Below are 26,231 nucleotides of genomic sequence, written 5' to 3' on the forward strand. Positions count from 1 at the left end.
AGATCAGATAAGTAGCTCCTATTACACAGTGCTGCCTTTGGATTGCATTTCTCTCTGAAGACTATAAATGCTTATACCAAGAATTTCTCATTTACATACTCAAGAATTTTTAAAAAGTTTTCACATCTTTATATTCAAAATGCTTTAACTGGTAAATTCTGATGTTAGAAAAGAATAACATTGTACTGTTCTAGTTCTTAGTCTCAATTTTTTTCTTTAAGCTTTGATTTAACATTACTATTAAATCATTCAGTTAGTTTTGAGGATAAACAACAAAGAAACAAAGATTAGGAAACTATCATGAAGAAGCAAAACTTTACATTTTCCTCTCCCTCTTTAGTCCAAGTGGCCTTACCAAGACTCGAAGCGATGACGACCTCACGTGCCTGTTGATCTCATCCACCCACTGGTGACAGATGGAACTTGGAGAGATGATCAGAGTTGCTCTTGTTGACACTGGTTCCATTGCAACAAGGCAGTGGGGGCAGTAAAAAGGCTTGATCTTCAGATTTTTCTCATCATAATTCACACACTTTGCATGTTGCCACAGGTGACACTTCAGGCACTGAACGCGAGGCTTACGATCTATCTGATCAAGTTCACCACATATGCACTCAAAGCGGTAATCAGAGGTGTTAAAGGGACTCATGGTATTAGAAGGTGGTACATCACTATCAGCAGGATTTAGAGATTCAGCACAGTCCTCTGTTTCATATTCTTGGTTGAATTCAGAGATACATGTACTTTTAGACACAGCAACATCAGTTATTCCAGAGTCGCTAGTAGCTGGACAGTGACCTTGTGAATCAGGATTGATAAATGGTTGACTTTTTCCTTTTTTTGTGGATGGAACAAGCTTTTTCCTCAATTTACTACGATTTCTCCTGGACTTACAATAATAATAGTAAGGATCATCATCATCATCAGAGGTGTTTGATGGCAAGTATTCAGAATCTGTGTCCTTGTTCCCTGATTTTCTAGTTTCTTTCTGAATTTTCCTTGGACTCCCTACTGCCTATGAAAAAAATATTTAATTAATTGATTTCAACTAGTTGCATTTCTGAAATTAAACTCCTGATTTTATGTAAGTACTTCATATAATTATGTAGCAGCCAGTCTTTGCTACCCTATTCCCTGAGGAGAATCACTCCTGATAAGTGGCTTCCAATCTGCTCTCTGTAAGGAGCCTCACTTTATCTCAAAACAAAAGGAAGGCTCTACAAGTGTAAGATTTGGAGAGATGAAAAATTAGAAAGATAAAGGAAGCTACTGATATTTGGTTATTAACCTACTATGATTTAGTCTGCCTAAATCAATACAAGACTAGTACTTTTCGAGTACATAAATATACAAATTAGGGCAACTACAAAAATACCAAGTACTAAAATATAGCATCCAAAGAAAGTAAAAGATAATCCACTGGTTACTGCAATTAGCAAATGGATTCCTTCTTTCCTTCCCTTTTCTACATATGTCCTCTCTTACAATTACTTATTAAATGCCAATTCTGTGCCAGTAGTTGTGTTAGATGCTAGGGACTCAAATATGAACAATATTTGGCCCCCAGTCTCAAAGGGGTCTACTGGAAAAGTGAGAACAGTAAAAAGTAAAATGATGCTATGGGAATACCTAAGAGGGTTGTACAACATAGTGGGAGTATGATAGGCAGGTAGGTAACAGGGACAGCTTCCTCCAAGGGATATCAGGGCTGAGGTCGAATAGGGGAGTTAAGACACAACATGTAATCAATGGCATTAACTGAGGGAAATCTTCTAGTTTTGGTGGTAGCAGGATTACCAAAAGCACAGTTCACTGCTGTCTTCAATGCTATCCAAGGATAATATAGACTCCCTACTCCAGGAAATAAATTTTTTGTCTTTTTCTTGTGGAGCCAAGCTGGTAGCTCCACATTTTGACTTGTTGTCATTAATCTTTATTTATGATTGCGAATATTATAACTATTTTCCTAAAAGCAAATTGAAATTACTGGCCCAACAGAAGCAGTTTTCTAACAAAATGCAGAAATTGTATAAGATAATAATATAAAGAAAATGAGAATTTAGAAGTTCCAGACCTGCCTGGGCAACATAGTGAGAACCCCATCTCTACAAAAATACAAGAATTAACCAGGCATGGTGACATGAGCCTGTACTCATAACTACTTGGGAAGCTAAGGCAAGATGACAGCTTGGCACAGGAGTTCAAGGCTGCAGCTAGCTATGACCACTGCATTCTAGCCAGGGCAATAGACGCCTTGTCTCTTAAAAAAAAAATAAAAATAAATAATACATAAGATGCTTTATACTCTATAATACGCTTAGCCAACTAATTTTTTAATTCACTCAATAAATAGCTGAGTATTTGTGATGTGCCAAGCATTATTCTCTGGGTTTAATGATTGCCAAAGTAAAGTTACTCTCATGGAGTTTATATCCACAAAGTAGAAAGTAGAAGTTACAGATATAAGTACTTTTCCTATTTTGTTTTTTATCTTCAGATCGTAACAGTTTCAGTGTCAAGGTGGGATCTGTCAATGTACTCGGTAAGGTATCACATACGTGTACTTAATACAGAGCTGAACTTAAGCTCTGTTACCTGCTTTTTTGTTTTATCACATATATCCTCTTCCTTGTAATTCTTTCCCAATGTAAAAGTCCCAGAAAAACCATGGCCTTTGATCTGTTTCACGAGACCTTCAAAAATTAAACATTTCAGCATCCGTTTCAAAAGACTCCTGTTCCGTTGAACATCGTATCTATATATAGAACTGACATACTTATAGATGGAAAGGATGGACACTCCTTTTTTTCCATTCATTTCTTTCACAGCTGTCAGGATCATCACACGTGTAGCTAAATGTAAAAGGATATGCTAAATCACTCAAAATAATTAAAATGAAAAGAAAGTAAAACTTGGTTAATCTTAATCTGCATGAGGACTGAGTTAAGAAAAAAAAAATCCAAGATTTATTATAGCAGAGTGCCATTTTGAAAAAATATGTAATAAAAATGTATCTCAGCATATTAAGAAACAAATTACTGTAATAAAAATAATCGAAGGAAGAATTACTCATATTGAATTGTTAATACTATAAAACACAATCATGCAAAATTATAAAAGAAAACTCTCACAATTATTTAAGTATACGCTACCATTAGTATGTGAAACATTCATTTCCTAAAAGATAAATAAAGCCTGGTTTAAACTGTAAGCTAAAGAGATTTAAATATAACAGACTGAGGAAGAACTACCTGGGCCAAGTCAAACAAAAGAATACATCTTTACTTTTGTTAAGATATTATGACTTGTAATTGAATTCATTTATGAAAAGCATATATAACTGTAAAAACAATTATTTATAACAATTACAAGATATCTCTAAGGATTGCAAGAACTTTAGCAAAGATCACTATAAGAAGGTATTTCCTTCAAGAGATGTCATACTTACGAGGGCATTGAACTTTTTCTTTTGGTTCAAATTCGATATTCTGGATTTCTGTCTCTTTCAGTTTTCCTCCAAAATAATGTGATGGAATAAAATAATTCACCACTTTTCCCTGATACAAACAACAGTCAGTAGTTACACAGTGTTTTGCTTTCAGTATTCTGAATTGCTTATTGAAATTAACTTTCCTTCTTTATGGAAATGCAAAACAGTTGTAAAAAAATTGCAAGAGAAAGGGCCAAATAGCTGTAGATACATACACAGTTTTATTTCTGAGTTTACAGCTAGCTATCACTTAAAAAATTGTGCATATTATCTTAAATTACCTAAATGTTATGTGTGGAACCTCTGAAATTAACTTTTAAAGGTATATTTAAATATAAAATTAACCCACTGAATTTATAATAATATGAAAATAACTTGGAATTAAAATAGTAATGAGTAAGAAATCTCAGAAAGAAGTTACTGATAGTTAAGTCAATATATTCCAAGTCATTTGTCTACAAAGAAAACATTTTTTTTTTTTAATTTTCTACTCAAATCTGAAAGGCTAATTCTGCAAACTTGACCCTACTGAAAGATAACATAATGCTAAAGCTGCGAGACTGGTGGGTCCTAGAGGTAATTAATTATAATTATACCTTTAACTACTGACTTCATTTCAGCAAGATTTAATGTAAAGGCTGATTTCAGATTTCATTACTAGAAAATATGAGCTATATACTATATTTGCCTTAGTGGACTTTGTTTCTGTAAACTCTACAATTTATATTTTTAAACACAATTATGTATTTTGGGACAAGGACTTGAAGTTTGTTTCAATTAGCAATCTATCTACTAAGCTACTTGTTCTTTAACAAAGTTCTAATTATTTGGTTCTAAGATTTATATATATGAGATTTGTTTAACATTTTTAAATAGCTCTTAAAAATATTTAGTAGTAATATGGAGACTTTATTAGTGACAAAACATTTGAGGAGTCAACAGTACTTTTGTGAAGGAGTTTCTCTGCCAACTATAAGGAAGTTTGGTAAGTGATCACAAATTCTCTTCCTAGTTGACCAACATTACTTAAAAAATAAACCTTCTGGGTCACAAATATCCCATTCTCTCTGCCCACCTGAAGTTAACTAACCACTAATATAAATCATTACCCACAGAGTGAACTGAAAGTGTTGACTTCAGTGCCAAGCAAATGTTCAACATACGATGCTTTTCGAGAACATATGTCCCCTGCTCTTGCAAGCCCTACTATACCCCTCCTACCTCGGGAAGAGTGAGAGCATCTTGCTTGACATCTTGTCGAGTATGTGTCAGAATCAGAGCCAAAACCTCCACTGTCTTTCCAAGACCCATCTCATCTGCTAAAATTCCACCAAGCAACTGCGGCCCAGAATTTGGGTACTCACGAATGATGCTAAGGAAAAAAACAAGATAAATCACATCATAGGAATGTGAATACAAATTACAATGTTCCTAATTACTTTTCCTAAAGAGAACTGGAAGCAATGCATAAAGTCTAAGTTTATTGAAACTATATTTTAGGGCAAAACAATTCAAACCTTAGATTACGAACATTAGAACTGTGATAACCAAAAAAACTGCCTGAGCTGACAAGTAACTCTGCAGAAATGAGTGGTAGTTAAAAGAGAACACGTCTGCCTTCTTTCTATGACTATGAATCTATGAATAAAAAAAAAAATACAAAGGGCAATAACTACTGATTCATTCATGATGTTTAATGATTACTAAGAAAAAATAAAACTGGCCCCATAATAAACAAGATAACATTTTTACTTTGAATAATAATCTCTTTAAATCTTGATAACTAAGCACCTTATGTGCTTATTTATCCAAATATTATTATTATCCAAATATTATTCCAAATTCATTTACTGAAAAATGACAGGTGCTATTAATTCTAAATCTATCCTATCCATAGATATGTCTAATAAGACTTCACCTTTGATTCCTTCATGAGGTAGCGTCAAAGTTACAGATATGCTAACAATCTCAGACAGTTTTTCATTATATTTATTTTTTAAATCAAGCATATAAGTAAAATTTTGCCTTACCAGCCTGTATATGGATTATAGTAGAGTTTCAGACCCTCAGATGTAACAATCTCTCGCCATAAGAAGTGCAGGGCACTTTCTAAAGAAAAATATAATCATAATAACAAATTTTTGTTTTCCCTTCAGTCAGATAATCACATTAAAAAAACAATAGGTTAACAGTGAGGATACTCTGGCATAGTGATACCCATATTCTTGTGAAATCTCATTCTGGAAAAGCCACATACTTAACACATGAGTAAAAAGCTAAAGGTCCCTCTATTTCCTTTCTTCTGATATTACTCTTTAGCTCTCTTTGTTATGGGCACAAATCCACATCAGTAAATAATAGGACAGATAAGCAAAGTGTAGCAGATTACAGAGAATTAACAGGAAAACTAATACATATAACCAGCTCCTACCTGATGAATGCGTCTATTTTTAATAAATCTTGCAATAAATTATATGAAGTCTTTGAATAACTCAATAGACATATGCTAGTTGGCTAAATACATTTACCCGAATCAGACCTGACCTCTTCTACGGGTCTGAGAGTGGGAAGAAAGGCTTACTTAACTGGGAAAAAAATATCTAAAACCATAACTCAGAAGTGCTGAGTTTGTTTCTACCAGAATCTTCCACTAGCCTTCTCCTTAATATTTTAACTTATTTAAACCAACTGCCAAATAAGTAGCATGTCTCTACCCACCAATGAAACAGCAAGTAATTTTTAGTTGGCTTCTTCAGAGATTAATAGATATTTTATATTTTTATATTCTAGAATAAAATGGCCATTAAAAATTCAAAAAACTATAGATGTTGGCAAGAAGGCAGTAAAAAGGGAATGCTTTTACACTGCTGATGGGAATGCAAATTAGTACAATCTCTATGGAAAACAGTACGGAGATTTCTCAAAGAACTAAAAGTAGATCTATCATTCACTCCAGAACACTACTGGGTATCTACCCAAAGGGAAACAAGTCATTATATCAAAAAGTCACCCATGCTTACATGTTTATTGCAGTACAAATTCACAATTGCAAAGATATGGAATCAACTTAAGTGCCCATCAACCAATGAGTGGATAAAGAAAATGTGTGTGGAGGGGGGCAGGTGTGTATACACACCATGGAAACCATGGAATACTATACAGCCATAAAAAAGAATGAAATAATGTCTTTTGCAGCAACTTGGATGAAAATGGAGGCCATTATCCCAAGTGAAGTAACTCTGGAACAGAAAAACAAATACCACATGTTCTTACTTGCAAGTGTGAGCTAAGTTGTAAGTACACGGGGGCATACAGAATAGTATAATGGATACTGGAGACTCAGAAGGGAAGTGAGGGATGAAAAATTACATAGTGGGTACAATATGCACTATTCAGGTGATGGGTACACTAAAAGCCCAGACTTCACCACTATGCAATTCATTCATGTAACCAAAAACCACTTTTACCCCCACAAAGTTATTGAAAAAAGACAGCAATAAAGAAGTGGCATAAATGCCTCCCGTAAAACTACTACTTTCATAAAAATACTCAACAGATGACATTTTATTATTGTAAAGAAAAAAATGCAAAATCTAGGAAAATTCGTCACACATAAGTCTCCTACTTTTGTAAATTTGCTTTCTGTCACTAACATTCACCATTACATTGTGAGTTTCTTGCAGATTGTCAGTAAGATTCCCACTGGACCAGATTCTAAAGAGCAATTCTTTGTTTGAAAGGAATGTAAAAAAAATTTCTTGGTTTTTAAAAATTCCAATTGAGGCAGGATTGATTTCCTTTTGGCAAGAAAAACCAGTACAAACTTTTATGAATGAAGAAACTCATAAATTCATTTTTCTATTTTTAAATAATTTCTTAGAAAATAATTTTGTTTATGGCACCCATTCTATCTTATATTTTCAGGATGTTTATTTTAATGATCAATTTCACCCTGCCCTAACTGTCTCTGATGTAATCTCTCTAATCAATTGGACTTTCTTTAAACATCTTATTCTTACCAGTAGCAGGACTGCTTCTGAAACACTCTTGTTGTAGCATCCAATTGACAGCCTCTCTTTGGTAGGGTCTCAACACAGGGATCAATGCAGGATGCTGGACATCCACTTGGATGGACCGTGTTTCTTGCTGATGTGTTTGTTTCACAAAGTGATACAGTTCGTCAATGTCTTGTCCCTCTGGCTCACTCTCCGGATCATCTTCATCCTCTTCCAACACATCTGTACATCACAAAACAAATGTACTCAAAAACTGATAGGTCTTTTCTAACTATAAGCAATTCTTATTCTAAGAGCATACAATGAACTTGCCCAACTCTGGGGCCTTATTCAGTGTGTTTTGTCACTGAAAGGCCCTATTTTTAATTCTTCATTAATCAAAAATCTACTCATCCATTCTTCAAGAAAGTTTAACTGCTACTTTTTCCACGGCATTTTCTTTTGTTTTCCCTGGCTGGAATTATGTTCTCCTCTGTGGATATAGTATTATTACATTGTAATCTATCTGGTACTGCAATCATTTATGTCCATTGGTCCTTTCCCCAGGGAGACAAAGGCAAAGTTTTTCATTTTTATAGCCCCTCAGAGAAGCTGACACATAGCTGACACGTGTATTGTCTATTGTGGATATTTTATAAACATTTGAGGAACTCAATGTGAATACTGTTTGAAGTGTATATAGGAACAACTTATTTTACTTTTGTAATTTTAACATACAAAATCCATATGGAGACATAACTGTTCTATGCCCAATAAGAAACGGGTTCTCATTTTATTTCTTACGCTAGAAAAGGATAGGCATTTGGCAGCAGTAGCAGCCAACTGGAAGACAAGTGATTATGTTATTAATGCAAATTTGTAAAAACACTAATTTCACTTGGTGGGCACAATTGTTCTGTGGAAGAAGATTTATACTTACTATAACATGAAAAAAGTAATAAAGACCTTGAACATATTTACAAACTCCTTTCAGCTAATGGTTCTTTATTAAAAACATAATTCCTTCAAGGTGAAAAAGTATATCATTTATTTCTGAATTGCTTTGAAAGAGGCCTATATACTTTTATAGGACATACCTCATAACTTCTAAAACTAAAAGATCACACCAAAAAATTCACGACTTATTTTTTTCCAATAAATATGCCATGTAAAATTTCCAAAACTTCACAATTAATGTACAGCTTTATGCTTGGTTATTTTAGACTTTTACTATAATTATATAATCTAAGATTAATAGCTAAATTTGAAGTTTTCCTTAGATATCAGGCTTTAAAATGTACAAATTGTAATATTTTTAAAAGGCCATAAGTTTAAAAACTCTAGATGTACTTAAATTCATTCCTTCTAATCCCGAAACCAGAGATTTCCTCATTTAAAGTATCTAACTTGCAAAATGATTTACTATTACTGATATTATAAAGCATTGCAAAGAATGTACTAGAGAAATAACAATCGAAGTTAGAAACTGATTTTCAAATACTCCAGTATGACAATGTTCTATAATTTGCACCTGAAATAATGCTGACCCACCATGAGCAGAACCTGGAGAATTTGGGCTGTTTTTCCAGTAGTGTTGATGAGCTGCACCAAGCCATCCACACTCTCCCAAGGTGACCAATGGCAGACAACTCTGAATCTGCAGTCCTGACCAAAGATGCAACGTCTTGCCAAGAAACAGAGCAAAGTTATCTGGTCTTTATGGGAACCAGGCTTTTGAAATTATTTGTCAGACTGCAAAGGAGAGGTGGCATAAACGCCAGCCAAGAATTTCTGGCCATGACAAAATAAAAGTACAGGAATAATGCAAAAATCCCAACCAGCTCAGATCCCTTTAGACTCTGCCTTTTGCCTTGCATATTGACTCTGCAAATATTTCTTTAATATTTAATATAAGGTAAGCATAGAGTTAACCAAAGAAACAAATTATATTAGTGGGTGCATTTCAAATAAGTATAATTTGCCATATAATCATTTAATTTTTATTATGGCTTTATTAGCTGCTTTTCCTGATTGTTATGTCCAGGGGTTAGAGGAAAAAACTCACAACTCCTAAGTAATAGCAATTTTTAAGTTTACTGTAAATATTACCTGGAATAATAGAATTGTGTAACTTTTCCATTACTTTCTTCATGAGCTGATTGAACTTTTTCATTCTTGAATTTGCATCACTCAAGAAGTCTAGTTTTGCTAGGCCAGCTTCCAAAAGATAAATTCCAACCTACAAATAATTAATCAAAATAAAAGTAGTTTCACTTGAAATACACCATTCTTTATGAGGACATAAGCAAGAAAAAATTAGCATCACTACTTTTAAAGGTATTCATAGCATTTGTGCCACAAACAATAAATACATACCTACCAAATTTCCCCGTGTTTCATTTTCACTAACAAATTACAAATGTAAGTGCCTACAATGTACAATTCGAGTTACTGGAAAAAAATATTCCCCTAACTGAAATCGAACCTGGGAGAATGTGATAAGAACACCTAGTTCTATCTACCAATGCAATGATTCCCAAAACTGATGAATTAATCAGTCAAGTTTGTTAAAAATGCTGATTTCCCCAGAAGACTATGACATACATGCTAGGAATCTTCTACACAGTTAGGTTTGGACATCCTCGTTACTGAATCAAACACTAAAACGCGTAAAAAAACAGACCTTGATTAATGTTAATATTTTGACCCTAGTGAAGCAATGTAGTATGAAGTTTTACAGTTGAAAGACTTGATTTTGAATACTGGCATTGATATTTAGAAGCTAAATGAATTTGAGAAAAATAACCTATTGATTTTGACCCAAGTGTTCTCATTTACAAAATGGAGAGAAGTCTAGCTTAAATAATATAACTATAAAAGTTTCTAATGGTAGACACTCAATAAATGTTAGTTCCCTTTACTTCATGTTGACTGGGTTGCACCTGAGTCCCTAACCACTGCGAATCTCATATTCTTTCACTACAGAACAGGAATCCACCAGCCTTACACAGAAATGAATAACAAAGAGTGTATTTCATTACTGCTAGTATTCTGTCTTGGCTCGTTTGGTGATGTCTTACTACAGCAGCAATAAATGTTTAAATATTTGTAAAATTCAGGATCAGGAAAAACAGAATAGATTAAGACTTGGTATGTAGGGAATGTAGATAGAACACAGATATGTGAGTCATAAATTGTTACATACTTGTTATCACTGAGCCACAATTTTGGCAACATCAGTAAAGAGAGGGAATGTTTGGTTACATAGTTTCACTGTACAGGGAAAAATTAATTGCAATCTAATAATTCTAAATGTTCTCCTTTCCTTCTGACAATTCTAAAACTATAACTAAGGTTATTGATGCAAGAAATATATGAGACAGTTTTCAGTTAAACAACATGAAATTAACGTTTTAAATTTTCAAGTTTAGCATAAAAGCATATTAACTTGCTTCACAGTTTACAAAGTATACTTTCTTACATTATCTGGCCTGATTTTAAACACAATTCTATGCTGTAAGAAGAATGGGTATTATTTACATTTCATAAAGAAACTGAAATTAGAGCATTTAAATGATTCACATAAAGTTATTTGGCCAGTAAATGACAAAGACTGAAATAAATTACAAATTTATTCATTCATCTACTGAAAATTTAGGTACCAGGCACTTTACTAGGCGGTAAAGATGAAAGGCTTCATAGTTTAGCAAAGGGGAATGATCTAAAACGTTAAGTACGTGACAAGCCGCCAAGGCCAAAAAAAAAAAAAAATCTACCAGAGATTCTGAGGAGAGGGCACATAATACTACCAATAGATTTAAGAAACGATCTCCTTGGGTGAATTAAATGCTATACTAAATATTAAAGAATAACCAGGAATTACCAGGGAAGAGGAAGGGAACAACTCAAGCAGAAGGAACTATAAGAGCAAAAGCAAAGACGCAGAAAGTCAGTGTGGTATATGGAGGAAATAAATCAATTTGGAGGTTCTGGGACAAAATAAAAAGCAGAGTAATAAAGGCTAAGGCTCAAGGGCTTCTCAAGGGAGGAACTTGTGTGCCAGATTAGAAAGAATATACTTAATTCTGTAGGCAGTAATGGGTAGAATTTCATTTGCATTCAATCATACAATTCCAGAGACAAAATCGAAGCATTTGAAAGGGCAAAATAGCAAACAGAGAAATGGTTAAATGACTGCTGCAGTAAGAGGAACTGATGATGAGGACCAAAACAAGTCACTGAAAGTAGAGATGGAAGATCTTGAAAAAGTGTAGCCTGAAAATGATTAGTTGTAACATACTTTGAATAGTTATTAAAAGCTTAAAGTGTACTTTGAAACTTAACAATGAAAGGCTTATTGCTGGCTTTTCAGACTTCTCTCACAAGTTAATTTAAAAGTGGACTGCCAACGTAGAAAAGCCTCAAAAAAGACACCACAAAAAACTGAGTACCTTGATAATGTGATTTCCTTCTGGTTTCTGATAGAGTTTTATTCTTCTCTTCTTTTGTAGCCACCCCAAATCTTCTAACATTTCACCACTGAAGGATGACTCCACTAGAATACCCTTGTCACAAATACTCATTGGTTCTTTTTTTTGTTTCTCTACATCTTCACCTTTTGAATGAACATAAATCAGGAACTGATTGCTTGACTCTGAACTCATCAAGGTAATACTCCTTTCGGAAAAATTTTCAATTAAACTGTGCGCAGGAAGAAGCTGAAGAGTTAATTCTCCTAGAAATGCTTTCCAGGAATTATCAAAGTGATAGGGAGAAATCACAATATTCAACTTTACAGACAAAGGGGAAAAAATACCAACAGTCTCTTCTTTTTCAATTGGTTTTGAGAAGCTCACCACTTTTGAACACCTCTTCTTATCTCTGTGAGCCACTTCTTCCTTTAGACTATCACTTAGAGTGATGCAATGAGCAGAAGAGGTATCTGAACCTGGGCAGGGCTGCTCGTCATCATCACTTATGATGATAGGTTCATTCCTTCTGTCCTCATGCATATTCCAATGAAGCTGCTGCCTCTTTTCCTCATCTACCCTCACTGGAGGAGCACGTTTCCGTCGGCTGCTCATTTTCAAGTTTTCTTGGCTGATAACTGTGAACTCTAGAGGACAAATGAAACAACAGGAGGTATACCAAGAGATGATTTAGTATTTAAGGGTTACCAGATGAGAAATTCAGCATAAATTCATAGCCCATAAACATAATATGAAATCTTCAGTGACAGATAAGGCAATGAGTAATTTTTTACCAGGTCGTTATGACTAAGGAATGAACATATTAACCATAATATCATTTATCAAATAAATTTTAATGGTTTTGCTAGTCTTTAATAGATAAGTTTAGTAAAGGCAATTTGTTGTATAAAATAAAATAAATTGTAGAAATACATTTAATAAGCAATATAATAGGAAGGTAAATCTCTCAATTAATCCCAAGTAATTTAACTGCCCCTCAGAACAAAGCCCAACAATACTTAAAAGAGTGAAACAAAATCTAACACAAATGTCTGGCATCAAATCTAAAATTATCAGGCACGCAAAAAAAATGAAAATAAAACAGAAAAATAAGACCCATTACAACAAAAAAATCAAAAAGCTCCAGAAAAGACACAGATGATATAATTAGCAGAAACAAATATTCAAACAGCTACTGTAAATATTTTCAATATGTTCAAGAAGGTAGAGGAAAACATGAATATGACAAAGAAAAATGACAGATATACAAGTGACTCGTATAGAATTTATGCAGATGGAAATGCAACATCTGAAACGAAAAACACATTGTACGAGATTACCAGCAGATTAGAAATGGCAAAGAAAAAAAGAAGCAGAATAAACTTAAACAATGGAAACAACAGTAACAACAGAAACTGTCAAAAATGAAGTAGAGATAAACAAAGACTGAAAAAACAATAAATAGAACATCAGAAACCTATTGGACAATGTTAAGGAGTCAAACATGCATAAAACTGGAATCTCAGTAGCAAAGAATGGAAAGGATGCAAAAAACTTTTTGAAAAAATCATGCATGAAAATTTTCCAAATTCTACAAAAACCATCAACTCAGAAAACCAAGAAGCTCAATGAAACCCAATCAGAGCAAACATAAAGAACAATCACAATAAGGTATGCCATAATTAAATTACTGAAAAGTGAGCACTTCTCTCCAGATTTGCCCTATTTCTCTGGTTTAAACACTGCTCCCACCCTACAGCTCTAAACCCAGCAAAATATCTTTCAAAAATGAAGGTGAAAAAAGATCAACAAAAGCTAAAAGGACTTATCACCTGTATACCTACAATCTAAGTAATGTAAGAAGCTCTTGGGTAGAAGAAATATGACATCAGATGGAAATCTGGATCCACACACAAGGAAATAAAAAGCAAAAACGAAAAATATGCGTATAAATATAGTAAGCTTTTTTCTTGATTTTTAAATTTGTCTAAAAGATAACTTACTATATTTTCATTCTGAAAATTTTCAAGCATACATAAAAATTTAGAAAATAGTATAACAGTATAATCACAGATCTATACAGTGTACTATGTTCATGGACTAGAAGACTCAAAACGTTCAGATGTCAATTTCTTAGTATTGACCTATAGAAAAGCAATCCCGTTCAAAACTCCAACAGGTTTCTTTTGTAGAAACTGAAAACCTGATGTTAAAATTTATACTAAAATGCCTACAATACAGGAAAGTCAATATAATTTTAGAAAAGAAAAATAAAGTTGAATGACTTACACTGATTCCAAGACGTATGTCAAAAGAAATAAAAATGGTGCAGTAGTGGTGTAAAGACTAACATATAGATCAAGGGAACACAATAAAATGTCCTGTAGTGGACCCACACATGGATGGTCAATTGATTTTTGAAAGAAGTTCAGAGGCAGTCAATGGGAAAGGTATCCTTTTAGTAAATGGATACCAATATGCAATAAAATGAAGCTTTACCTCATAAAATGTAAGAATTAACTAAAAATAGATAGTAAACTATAAAAGCTAAAACTAAAACTTCTCAAAGAAAACAGAGGAGAAAACCTAAATGACATTGGATTAGCCCAAAAAAAGGCACAAAAATTTTTAAGCAGGAAACAAAAACCATAGACTATGTAAGAAAATGATAAACTAAGTTTCATCAAAATTAAATATTTTGGTTCTTCAAAAGATACTGTCATCAAAATATGGCAGCAAGTCATAGATGGGATAAAATATTAGCAAATCAAGTATCTGATGAAGGATATATTTACAGAATATATAAAGAACTCTCACAAATTAATAGTAAGACAAACATTTAAAAAAGAGTCAAAAATTTTGAACAGACATTTCACCAAAGATGACCTATAAGTGTAAAATAAGCACATGAAAATATTTTCACCAGCATCAGTCATTAAAGCAATGCAAATTCAACCCACAAATCACAATGAAATGCCACTATTCATATACTAAAATAGCTAAAAATTTAAAACACTGAGAGTATGGCTCAAACAGAACTGAACTCTCCAACATTTGAACACAGCACAGTCACTTTGGAAAAGTTTATCAGTTTCTAATAAAATTGAATATAACTTACTATGCAGCCTAGTAATCCCTCTCTTAGGTATTTATCCAAGAGAAATCAAAACATAAATCCACAAAAATTTAAACTTGAATGTTAACAGCTTTACTATTAAAAGCCCCAAACTGGAAGAAAACCCAAATGTCCATCAACTGGTGAATGGACAAATTGTGGCATATTCACACAATGGAATACTATTCTGTGATAAAAAGAGATTTCTGTAAAATAACCTGAATGAACTGTTAGAGCATTATGCTAAACTGAAGGAAGCTAGATGTGAAAGACTATATACTATATGATTCCATTTACATGAAATTCTAGAAATGGCAAAAACCTAATTGCAGAAAGCAGATGAGTGGTTACCAGGGGCAAGGAAGTAGAAAGAGGTGACTGACAGCAAAGGAGCAGGAAGGCAGGCTTTGGGGTGACATAAATGTTCAACACATGATTGCAGAGTATACATCTGTCAAAACTCATCAAATTATATACTTTAAATTGAATTTTCTTATATATAAATTATATTATAAAGTTGATTTAAAGAGCAAAACAAAAAGATGCACGAGATTCAGAAATTTTAATATTAATATAACTTTATTCAATAAATCTGAAAAATCTAGATAAAATGGTAAATGATAAAGTGATAAAATTTTGCTAACAAAATACAAATGAACAAAACTGGCCCAAGAAGGAAAATACAAATAGACCAATAACCATAAAAGAAACTGAAGTGACATTATTTACCTGCCTAAGGTCTATCCTCCTTCCCTGATGACTGAACCTTTATTTAGGAACAAGGTGGCCCTATGAATCAAAGGAAGTGGTTTCCTTGGCACCTCCAAGGAAGTAGTTTCTATCTACTATTGGCCAAAGCAAATCCAATAAGGTAGTTATTGGCTGCATGTGACTACTTAACTTTCAATACAGTTATGCATTGTATAATGACATTTTGGTCAATGAGGGACCAAATATTACAGTGGTTCCATAAGGGAGCTGAAAAATTCCTATGGACTAGTGACATCATAGTCATTGTAACATCATAATGCGTTTATTTATTTACTTATTTATTTTTTGAGACAGAGTCTCACTCTGTTGCCCAGCTGGAGTGCAGTGGCGTGATTTCTGCTCACTGCAAGCTCCACCTCCTGGGTTCATGCCATTCTCCTGCCTCAGCCTCCTGAGTAGCTGGGACTACAGGCGCCCGCCACTATGCCCAGCTAACTTTTTTTTTTGTATTTTTAGTAGAGGCGGGGTTTCACTGTGTTAGCCAGGATGGTCTCGATCTCCTGAACTCATGATCTGCACGCCTCAGCCTCCCAAAGTGCTGGGACTACAGGCGTGAGCCACCGCGCTCGGCCGCATTACTTTATTTTTTAAAAAATTTTGTGTAGCATAAGTGTGCAGTGTTTACAAAGTCTACAGAAGTGTACAGTAATGTCCCAGGCCTTCACATTCACTCCCTGACTAACCCAGAGCAACCTTCAGTGTTATAAGCTGCATTCATGCTAAGTACCCCACAAAGGTGTACTATTTTTTATCTTTTATACCATATCTTTATTGTACATTTTATTTAAATATGTTTAAATATACAAATACCACTGTGTGACAACTGTCTACAGTATTCAGTACCGAATATACTGTACAGTTTTGTAGCCTAGGAGCAGTAGGCTGTACCATAGAGCCTAGGTGTGTAGTAGGCCGGTGGTACCACCTAGGTTTGTGTAAGTATACTCTAAGATGTTCACACAACAAACTTGCCTATGATGCATTCCTCAAAACATAGCCCCATCATTAAGTGATGCATGACTGTAAATAAAATTAAATGTTATAAACTCAGCTCTTCAGTCTCACTAGCCCCACTTCAAGTGCTCAGTAGCCCTATGTGACTAGTGGCTACTGTACTGGACAGCACAAATAGAGAGCATTCACATAATTGCAAAAAGTCTATGTATCAGACAGTGTTTGTTTAAGTCAATCATGAGAATTCTATTCCCTTAGCCAGTGCTTCACTTATGAATGTGCAGGTGATGGATTAAAATCAATCCTTGGCTATGGTTAACTACTTTTAAAGCATCTTATCCTCTCTTATCTTAGTGGAATAATACAGAAAGCTCTTACTTTCCTAAGTGTTTATGTTTGTCCAGTTTTTCTCAAAGCATAAGCTGGAATACTGAAAGTGGGTCACTCTGCAGGAACTTTAAAAAGTTATGCTATAGTAGCTTATCAGTTAACTACTGCCACAAACATGCTGTGTAACACACTACCTCAAAGCTCAATACCTTGATACAGCAATCATGTATTCTCATAGATGTGCACACTAACTGAAGGAGGCTAATCTAGGCTAGGTTTCTGGAAAAGCAGTTTGGCTCTGCTTAATGTAGTTCCTATCCCCTCTCCTTGGATCAGCAAAGTAACTCAGGAATGTTCTTTATGGCAATGGTTGAGGTGTATTACTGCAAATCCAATCACACAAGTAGTTTTCAAAGTGCTTAAAAACCACTAACGTGCCACAGACCAAAGCGAGACATATCCATGGACCCAAGGTCAAGTGGTGAAGAAATATACTACACTTCTTTACCAGGTGAAACTGCACATGGCAAAGAGCATGGATATGGGGGGTGGAAGGGTAGAGGGAATGTAGGAAGGGAATTGGGCCAGTTACACAATGTATCACACTAACCATAATATTAATAATATGGTTACTGTGGAATCATTAACTCTGAAAACCAAAAAGCAACTGTCTAGCAGAGTCTCACATTAGCAAAGCAATGTGGCTTAAAGGTGAGAATGTGATGCTTTGAAGTCTTATATTCATTCTAATTCCAGCTTTGGCATTTACTAACGGTGTGGCACTGGAATAGTTATCCAGTCTTCTGTGCCAATTTTCTCATCTCTAAAATGGGGATGATAGCAGGATTGTGGTTAGAAATAATTTAAGTACAACAGCACAGTACTAGAAATTTGGCCTGTATTCCATAAATGGTAGTTGCTATTTATCATCATCCTGAGAACACTCTAAACCAGCAGTTCCCAACCTTTTTGGTACCATAAATGGGTTTCAGGGAAGACAAGTTTTCCATGGACTGGACGAGAGGGGTGGGGTGGAGAGGGGGTGGTTTAGAGATGAAACAATTCCACCTTAGATCATCAGGCATTAGATTTTAATAAGAAGTGCACAACCTAGATCCTGCACATATACAGTTCACGATAGCGTTCATGCTCTTATGATAATCTACTGACTGTTGATCTGACAGGAGGCACAGCTCAGGTGGTAATGCTAGCTTGCCCACAACTCACCTCCTGCAGTGCAGCCCGGTTCTAACAGGCCACGGACTGGCACCGGTCCATGGCCTGAGGGGTGGGGACCCCTGCTCTAAACTACATTTCACAATAACCAAACTTCAATGTCGCAGGATGGGGGACCACAGATTAGTGCTTCTCAAACTTGACTGCACATTAGAATCACCAGGGGAACTTAAAAAAATCCTGATGCCTAGCCAACTAAGTCAGAATGTCTTGGAGAAGGGCCCAGGCACTACTCCCTTTATTTTTTAGAATCCCTAAAAAATTCCAGGGTGCAGCCAAGTTCAAAAAACCTTGTTATGGATAACCAGCTGCCTACTAAAATCCACTTATTTCCAATCGAAGTATAGAGTAGTTGAGAAATGGCTGCCCAGCTTGGTTTGGTCCTGTGACCAGTCCTAGCCAATGGAATGTGAGAAGTAATATGTGCCATGTTTCCTATAATAATTTTGTAACAGACATATTATCAAACCAGAAAACATTACTTCAACTACTTATTCTGTTCTCTGGTAAAACCTATCCAGTATCTTTTAAATTATGTACACCATTATAATTTGCACGTTCCTTCAGATGTATTCTTTCAACCTGATTCTTCCAATATTAGTGCCTCAAGGTACTTATCAGTGATAATGATAAACTGCAGAAAAGTCAACACCAGAATTTCTAGCAATGCTCTCCCTTTGTCCAGTTCTTAACTGAGTAAACATTCATGATCAAAAATCAACCAACCAAACAAAAAGCTCCTGGTTTTGACTGAGTCTTTACTTAAGGAAATCTCTATTCAGGGTTAACTTCTTGAACCAAAGAAAATAGTATTCGGTCAAATATACTTATGACTAAAATGCAATTTGGCAACTAATAATGCAAGTACTGGCGAAATTCTGTATCTAACCACATCCCATATTCTTCTGGTTTTATTCATACCTTATCAGTCACAACTACTTCTTCCTCCTCCTTAATTAGCAGTGTTTGGGTAAAACGTAATTATGTGAAGTTTTCCATACGGACCGCACTTTTACTGTCTTGTATTTAAATATAAACTTTTGCTTGAACTGCTTTTATGCCTGTCTCCATCCCAATCTTCCCTGGAAAGGCTTCCATGACTAGAGAAGCTGAGTTAAGGGTCTCTCTCTTCTCGATCCCAACTGCTAGAGTGTTCACTTTGAAAGATGGACAGGAGTAGTATCCCATTCAGTGTTGTACTCCCAATGCCAGGTCAGTGCTAGGAAGTAAAGACATACAAAAAGGGTGAAACAAAGATCTCTAATTCCGTGGATATATTCCCTCCTTCTGAGGACCTAACGGTACTTTACTCATTTCTTTTTGGAGAAGTCTCTCTTATCCACATTCTAGAAGACTATAGGTAATATGAAACTAGTATTTCTGAGAAAAATGAAATACGAATGAAATACTAGATCGAGGCAGGGAAAACTGCCTGAACTGTATCTTTAACAGAAAACAAGGATGGAATGCTAGAAAAATAAACATAAAATGTTACATTGCTAAGACAATCCAACAAATGAATAACACGACTTAAATTCACATTTTTTCCCTCCAAAATATTATTTCCTCTTTAAAATATACATACAAATCCTGAATTACAGCAAATCCATGGTAGATCTGGGTTTAGGCTATTAAGGGCAAAAAGGATTACATACTTGCCATATTCCTGTCCAAAATGTTGTCTTATGGAAATGAAGCCCACTCGTTACTAAGTACTAGGAAGCTCTTAATGACCCAGGGTTAACATAATTTTTTCCTTTCTGTAGAAATAAGTCCAGCAAGGTGAGAGTATTTTCTTCTACTGAATGCTAAAATATGTTAGTTACATAAACTTGAAAAATGCCCTCATAAGAAGCTTTTTCACCAGCAAATTCTGTTTCCCCTAAATCTTACTAGCCTAAACTCTTAATAATAAAAGGTTTGTTTTAATAATTCTATAAGTCCAGCTCCTTTCGGGTGGACAAAGAGGATGTACAAGAGCATCTCTCAAAAGTAACCTATTTTATTCTCAATTGCCAGCTTACTGGTTAACTGGTCCTTCAAAGCTCTAGAAAGTGCAGGTTATCGAGCACAGTCATAATCATTACAATACTGCTCAGGACTGCTCTGTCTCCAGCATGTTTACTAATGATAAACTAAATAGTCTTTTTGGTGACAGCAGAGATATCATGGATCGTTTCTATTCAAGAGTTTCATCATTCCTACTAATGCCCACTGGAATAATTTAAAGTAACAGTAATAACTTTATCTTATTTTGTTCAGAAAAAGCCCCAAGTTCCTTAAGTACAAGTTGGAAGGCATCAAACATCTCGGATTTCTACCTCGTGCTAATGTCAAACTACTTGGAAAAAGGGTACAAGCTTCCTGGTCATTATTTAATTGATCATTATACAGTGAGCATTAATCATCAAATAACACCCTATCTTCGTTCATAAACATAGCAACTACCAATCAAACTGTACAATGTGAAAAAGAGTGGTTCTGAATTCGAATGTAATTAATCTGGCTCCAAAGGTAACGGAGAACTTTGAGTCGGACTGAGAAGCCTCTGCCTCCCCTTTTACTAACACAATGCCCCGCACAAAGAAGGGAGGCGGCGGCCCAGTTCCAGCCTCCGGGGGCAGATCTGCGGCGCACGGTGATACCCACTCAGTTATCTTCCGAAAGACCCACACGCGGCTCCCAGAGTCTGAGCGGGGCTGTCAGCGCCAGATCGCTCCCAGCAGGCCGAGCAAACAAGCGACCGCGAGGCCGAGGAGCGTGACGACGGACTCCCGGATCCTAGTGTGTTGGACGCTCGAGACAAACACCGCAGGCCCCAGTGCATGAGGAGAAGCACAGCCTCCTTTCCCACGACCCCACTTTATCCCCGGAGGGACGTGGTGGTCCGGGGTTCGCTAATCCGGGATCGGGAAGGGGTGGGGAAGACTCGCGCAGCGGCTCCCTCTCAGCCCTTGAGCTTCCCGGGCTCCCGGACAACCAGCGTCCTCCCTCCCTGGTCCCGGAGGCCAAAGACCACCTCCCTCCCTCCCGACCTCTGACCCCTGACCTTCCATCACCCAAGCGCCTACCCAAGCTAGTTCTCCGAGCCTCTTGAGTCTCTTTGCACCAGGCCTGAGCTCCTCTACAGACCCAGCAGATCACGGGCACGCATTCGCCACCCACCGAACATGGGCTTGAGGTGGGCACGAGCGCTTTTTGCGGCAACGTGTTGGGGTTCCCCGGGAGACCCAGAAACCACAGCGCCTAGCTGCCGGGCGCGCGTTGTAGCGTGGGGTCAAGGCGAACGCGCTCGTCAGAGCACCCCGCCCCCTTTCTCCTGCACTGGCTTCATGAGTCTCTTCTGCGCAAGTTCACACTGTTAAAAACTTGCTGAGTATACAGTGGAGTCTCGCGATAGCTCTTCCCCACGCCATTAGAGAATACAGGATGGCTGAATGCCGGAAGTAGGGGGCGGGGCTCCCCTTGAAGCGAAGGGCGTTTGTGATTTGTAGCTTTAATAAAAAGGCAGGGGCCAGGAGCGGTGGCTCACGTCTGTAATCCAACCACTTTGGGAGGCCGAGGCGGGCGGATTTCCTGAGGTCAGGAGTTCGAGAACAGCCTGGCCAAGATAGTGAAACCCCGTCTCTACTAAAAATACAAAAATTAGCCGGGTGTTGTGGTGCGCGCCTGTAGTCCCAGCTGCTCGGGAGGCTGAATGAAGCAGGAGAAGCGCTTGAACCTGCGAGGCAGAGATTGAGTAAGCCGACATCTCCCCACTGGGTGATACAATGAGACTCCGTCTCACAAAAAAAAAGAAGCAGAAAAGAATTCTGCAAAAGCATCTATTTTACTGCTATAAAGCAGCCACTAAGTAGGTACGAATAAAGCTTCTCCCCCTCAAAAACAGACTTTAAAGGGAAATGTGAATAAATATTCAAGGATGAGAGAAACTATTAATACCTGTGTTGCGCTGAAGCTGGCCTTCCACTATTGGTCTTTTTTCCTCTCACCTCTTTCTCATAGAAGTGAGCTTAATGTTGGAATAACTCTGAGAGGCTTCAGGGTCAGGAGCCTGTGAAATAACCCTCAGGAAACACTGGGGACTCAGTACTTAGTGAGTACCTAACAGCAGCTTTTCTGCTGTGGAGGCCTTTTGGGTTGTGTGACCACAGAAGCACTTGAACTAAGTTCTTGCCCAAGTGAATGTCGGTTGTAGTTGTATTAGACAGTCCAGGGTAGTCCATATTTTACTTAGTATATTCCTTTATCACAGATACGAAGCTGCTTCCATAAGCAAATCCCCGCCTCCTTTTATTTTGCTTCCCTTTATTGTACTTTGCAGATAATATGTTTTTTTATAAATTGAAGTTTTTTGGCAACCTTGACTCAAGCAAGTCTGTCAGCATCATTTTTCAAGCAGCATGTATTCACTTGCTGTTCATCTGTTATGGTGATCTATGATTAGTTATCTTTGATGTTACTATTGTAGTTTTTTGGGAGCACCACAAACTGCTCATAGAAGATGCTAAACTTAATAAATGTTCTGTGTGTTCTGACAGCTTCACTATTGGCGCCTGTCTCTCTTCCTCTCTTCAGGCCTCCCTATTCTTTGAGACACAACAATATTGAAATTAGGCCAATTAATAACCCTACAATGGACTATTAAGTGTTCAAGTAAAAGGAAGGGTGGCACATCTCTCACTTTAAATCGAAAACTCGAAGGAATTTAGTGAGGAAGCCATGTCAAAAGCTGAGAAAAGCCAAAAGCTAGGCCTCTTGTGCCAAAGTTAGCTAAGTTGTGAATGCAAAGGAAAAGTTCTAGAAGGGAATTAAAAGTGCTACTCCAATGAAAACACAAATGATAAGAAAATGAAACAGCCTCATGCTGATATGGAAAAAGTTTTAGTGGCCTGAATAAAAGATAAAACCAGCCTCAGCATTCCCTTAAGCCAAAGCCTAATCCAGAGCAAGGCCCTAACTCTTTTCAATTCTGTGAAGGCTGAGAGAGGTGATGAAGCTGTAGCAGAAAAATGTGAAGCAAGCAGAGGTTGGTTCATGAGATTTAAGAAAAGAAGCCATCTCCGTAACATCAAAGTACAAGGTGAAGGAGCAAGTGCTGATGTAGAAGCTGTGGCAAGTTTTTCAGAAGATCTAGCTAAAATAATTGAAGCAAGTGGCCACACAAAACAACAGATTTTCCATGTAGATAAGACAGCTTTCTATAGAAAGAAAAGGCCATCTAGGACTTTCATAGCTTCAAAGCTTCACAGGACAGGTTGACTCTCTTGTTAGGGGCTAATGCAGCTAATGGCTTGAATTTGAGGCCAATACTCATTTATCATTCTGAAACTCCTAGGGCCCTGAAGAGTTATGCTAAATCTATTCTTCCTGTACTCCATAAATGGAACAACGAAGTGTGGATGATAGCACATCTACTTAACAGCATAGATGTACAGAATATTTTAAGCCCACTGTTCAGACCTACTGCTTAGAAAAAAAAAAGATTCCTTTGAAAATATTACTGCTCATTTATAATGCACCTGGTCACCCAAGAGCTCTGATGGAGATGTACAAGGAGATTAATGTTGTTTTCATGCCTGTTAACACAAAACCCATTCTATAGCCCATGGATCAAGAGTAATTTTAACTTTGACATCTTATTATTTAAGAAGTAATAAGGCTATGGATGACAGATAGGAATTCCTCTGATGGATCTAGACAAAGTAAATTAAAAACTTCTGGAAAAGATCCACCATTCTGTATGTCATTAAGAACATTTGAGATTGATGGGAGAGGTCAAAATATCATTAATAGTAGTTTAGAAGAAGTTGATTCCAACTCTCAGGGACTCAAAGTCTCAGCTTTGAGGGGATTGAGACTTCAATGGAGGAAGCAACTGCAGATGTGGTGGAAACAGCAAGAGAGCTAGAATTAGAAGTGGGGTCTGAAGATATGATGGAACTGCTGCAATCTCATAGTAAAACTTTGACAGATGAAGAGTTACTTCTTATAGATAAGCCAAGAAACTGGTTTCCTGAGATGGAATATACTCCTGGGATGATACTGTGAACGTTGTTGAAATGATAGCAAAGGTTTTAAAATATTTCATAAATTTAGTGGACAAAGCAGTCCAGAGTTTGAGGGGATTGACTTGAGTTTTGAAAGAAGTTCTACTGTGGGTAAAATGCTATTAAAGAGCAGTTCATATCATGGAGGAATATTTTGTGAAATAAAGAGTCAATTGCTGCAGCCAACTTTGTTGTGTTATTTTAATAAATTGCCACAACCATCCCAACCTTCAGCAATCACCAGCCTGATCGGTCAGCAGCCATCAACACTGAGGCAAGACTCTTCACCAGGAAGAAGATTAAAACTCAGGCTTAGATGATTGTTAGCATTTTTTAGCAATAAAATATTTTTTAAGTTAAGGTATATACTTTTTTTAGACATAATGCTATTGCACACTTAACACACTACATTGTAGTGTCAGTGTCACTTTTATATGCACTGGGAAACAAAAAAAAAATCCTGTGACTTACTTTATTGCAATATTTGTTTTATTGTGGTAGCCTGGAACAAAACTTGTGATATCTCCAAGGTATGCCTATAGATGGAAATCAGTTACCTTATTCCAGGATTTATGAGGCAAGCTGGAAAAAGCAGTGCTAATGCTGGAACAATGGGCAAGTAGGATCCTCCTTCCTTGGCAAACCAATCATTTTATCAAATACAAGGTGATGTAACCTTGCTTCTGGAAGTGTAATTTGCAACTTGCTATTTAAACATATGATGTGCTGAGTAAGGTTATCTTTGATAGTTTTATGTCACTTATCATTGGAGCAGATAATTAGGCCCAAAGTTTGGCTGAGTCTATCCAACTAGTGCTAGGCAGAAATATTTAAAAATAAGCACAGCATCATTTCACCTTTGTTCACCTTGATTGGGGTAATTTATATATGTAATCATGGTAATGTCCATGCAAGATATTAAACTTCAGATCCAGTTGTCTGTTGTATGGAGATGCAATTTCAACTGTAGAGATGGAATTCTGTATACTACCATTCAGTGATTATAATGAAACAAAATTCTTTTAAATTTTCCAGTGTTCAATCCTATATTTACCAAATGCTCTGCATATTCTTTGAAAAATTTCTCTCTGGAATAATATTTTTCATCAGAGCTAATTTCAGAAAACATGGTTCATGATTGCACCTTGGCTCTCTGGCAGCTCCCAGCTGTGAGACACCTGTTCACTCCTAAGTACACTGAGTTCATCCACCTATTAGATGCTAGTGATCTAATGACATTCCGCAAATCAGAATGAAATGATTGGACGTCGTGCATCTTGACAGTGAATAACTCAGTGTTCACGGAGTTCATCTGCTCCTTCTTGAAACTATAATATGAGATCAGTCAGACCACTTTCTTCCTTGTGTGGTCTCACTAGCTTTAGCTGTAGGTTCATTTTCTTTTAGGGACAGTGGCTTTATTCTAGCCATACCCCTAACTGGGGCATCTATTTTACGAATGAATATCCTAAGTTGTTCTCAAGGAGGAGGACTAGTTGAGAGGGAGTAGAGGAGTTAAGGCGAGTTTAACTCCCTTTAGGGACAGAAACAAGATAAATGATGATTTATCAGTGAAGAACTTTATATTTTGCAAAGCCCTTTTATGTTTATTTTTTCATTTGATTCCTAGACTAGTAATAGGCTTTTAAAATTTCCATTTTACAGGAGAGCAATCTGAGACTCAGAAATTTGGTAATTTGCCACAATTTAGCTGTAAGAGAACAAGAGGACCTAAAACTCTTTATTCCTCTGCCTAGGCTATTGTCTCTTAATACTAAATCATGTTGTCTATCAAATAAAAATGTACAACTTAGTCCTCAA

The 26,231-nt window shown here is 36.3% G+C and overlaps 1 protein-coding gene across 3 annotated transcripts in view; it reads right to left on the reverse strand.

Annotated features, from left to right (window-relative positions):
- SHPRH (SNF2 histone linker PHD RING helicase) overlaps positions 1 to 21,705 on the reverse strand; it is a 79,724-nt gene extending 58,019 nt beyond the window's left edge. The window contains exons 1-9 of one of the 3 annotated variants that reach the window (XR_010126798.1): positions 21,526 to 21,705; positions 11,937 to 12,601; positions 9,595 to 9,724; positions 7,510 to 7,728; positions 5,521 to 5,599; positions 4,712 to 4,862; positions 3,449 to 3,557; positions 2,596 to 2,852; positions 356 to 1,015 (exon numbers count right to left, since the gene is read on the reverse strand). Coding sequence is in view for 2 of the 3 variants with exons in the window: in XM_063666728.1 (XP_063522798.1) it covers positions 356 to 1,015; positions 2,596 to 2,852; positions 3,449 to 3,557; positions 4,712 to 4,862; positions 5,521 to 5,599; positions 7,510 to 7,728; positions 9,595 to 9,724; positions 11,937 to 12,601; positions 21,526 to 21,532 (2,277 nt within the window). In the remaining variant the exon portion in view is untranslated. Of the gene's footprint in view, positions 1 to 355; positions 1,016 to 2,595; positions 2,853 to 3,448; positions 3,558 to 4,711; positions 4,863 to 5,520; positions 5,600 to 7,509; positions 7,729 to 9,594; positions 9,725 to 11,936; positions 12,602 to 21,431 lie in introns of all 3 variants that reach the window. The other 2 variants (XM_063666728.1, XM_054490300.2) reach the window with 2 other exon arrangements.
- Between the last annotated feature and the right edge of the window lie 4,526 nt (positions 21,706 to 26,231).

The sequence above is a fragment of the Pongo pygmaeus genome, chromosome 5 (assembly GCF_028885625.2).
Source record: "Pongo pygmaeus isolate AG05252 chromosome 5, NHGRI_mPonPyg2-v2.0_pri, whole genome shotgun sequence".
Taxonomy (NCBI): domain Eukaryota; kingdom Metazoa; phylum Chordata; class Mammalia; order Primates; family Hominidae; genus Pongo; species Pongo pygmaeus.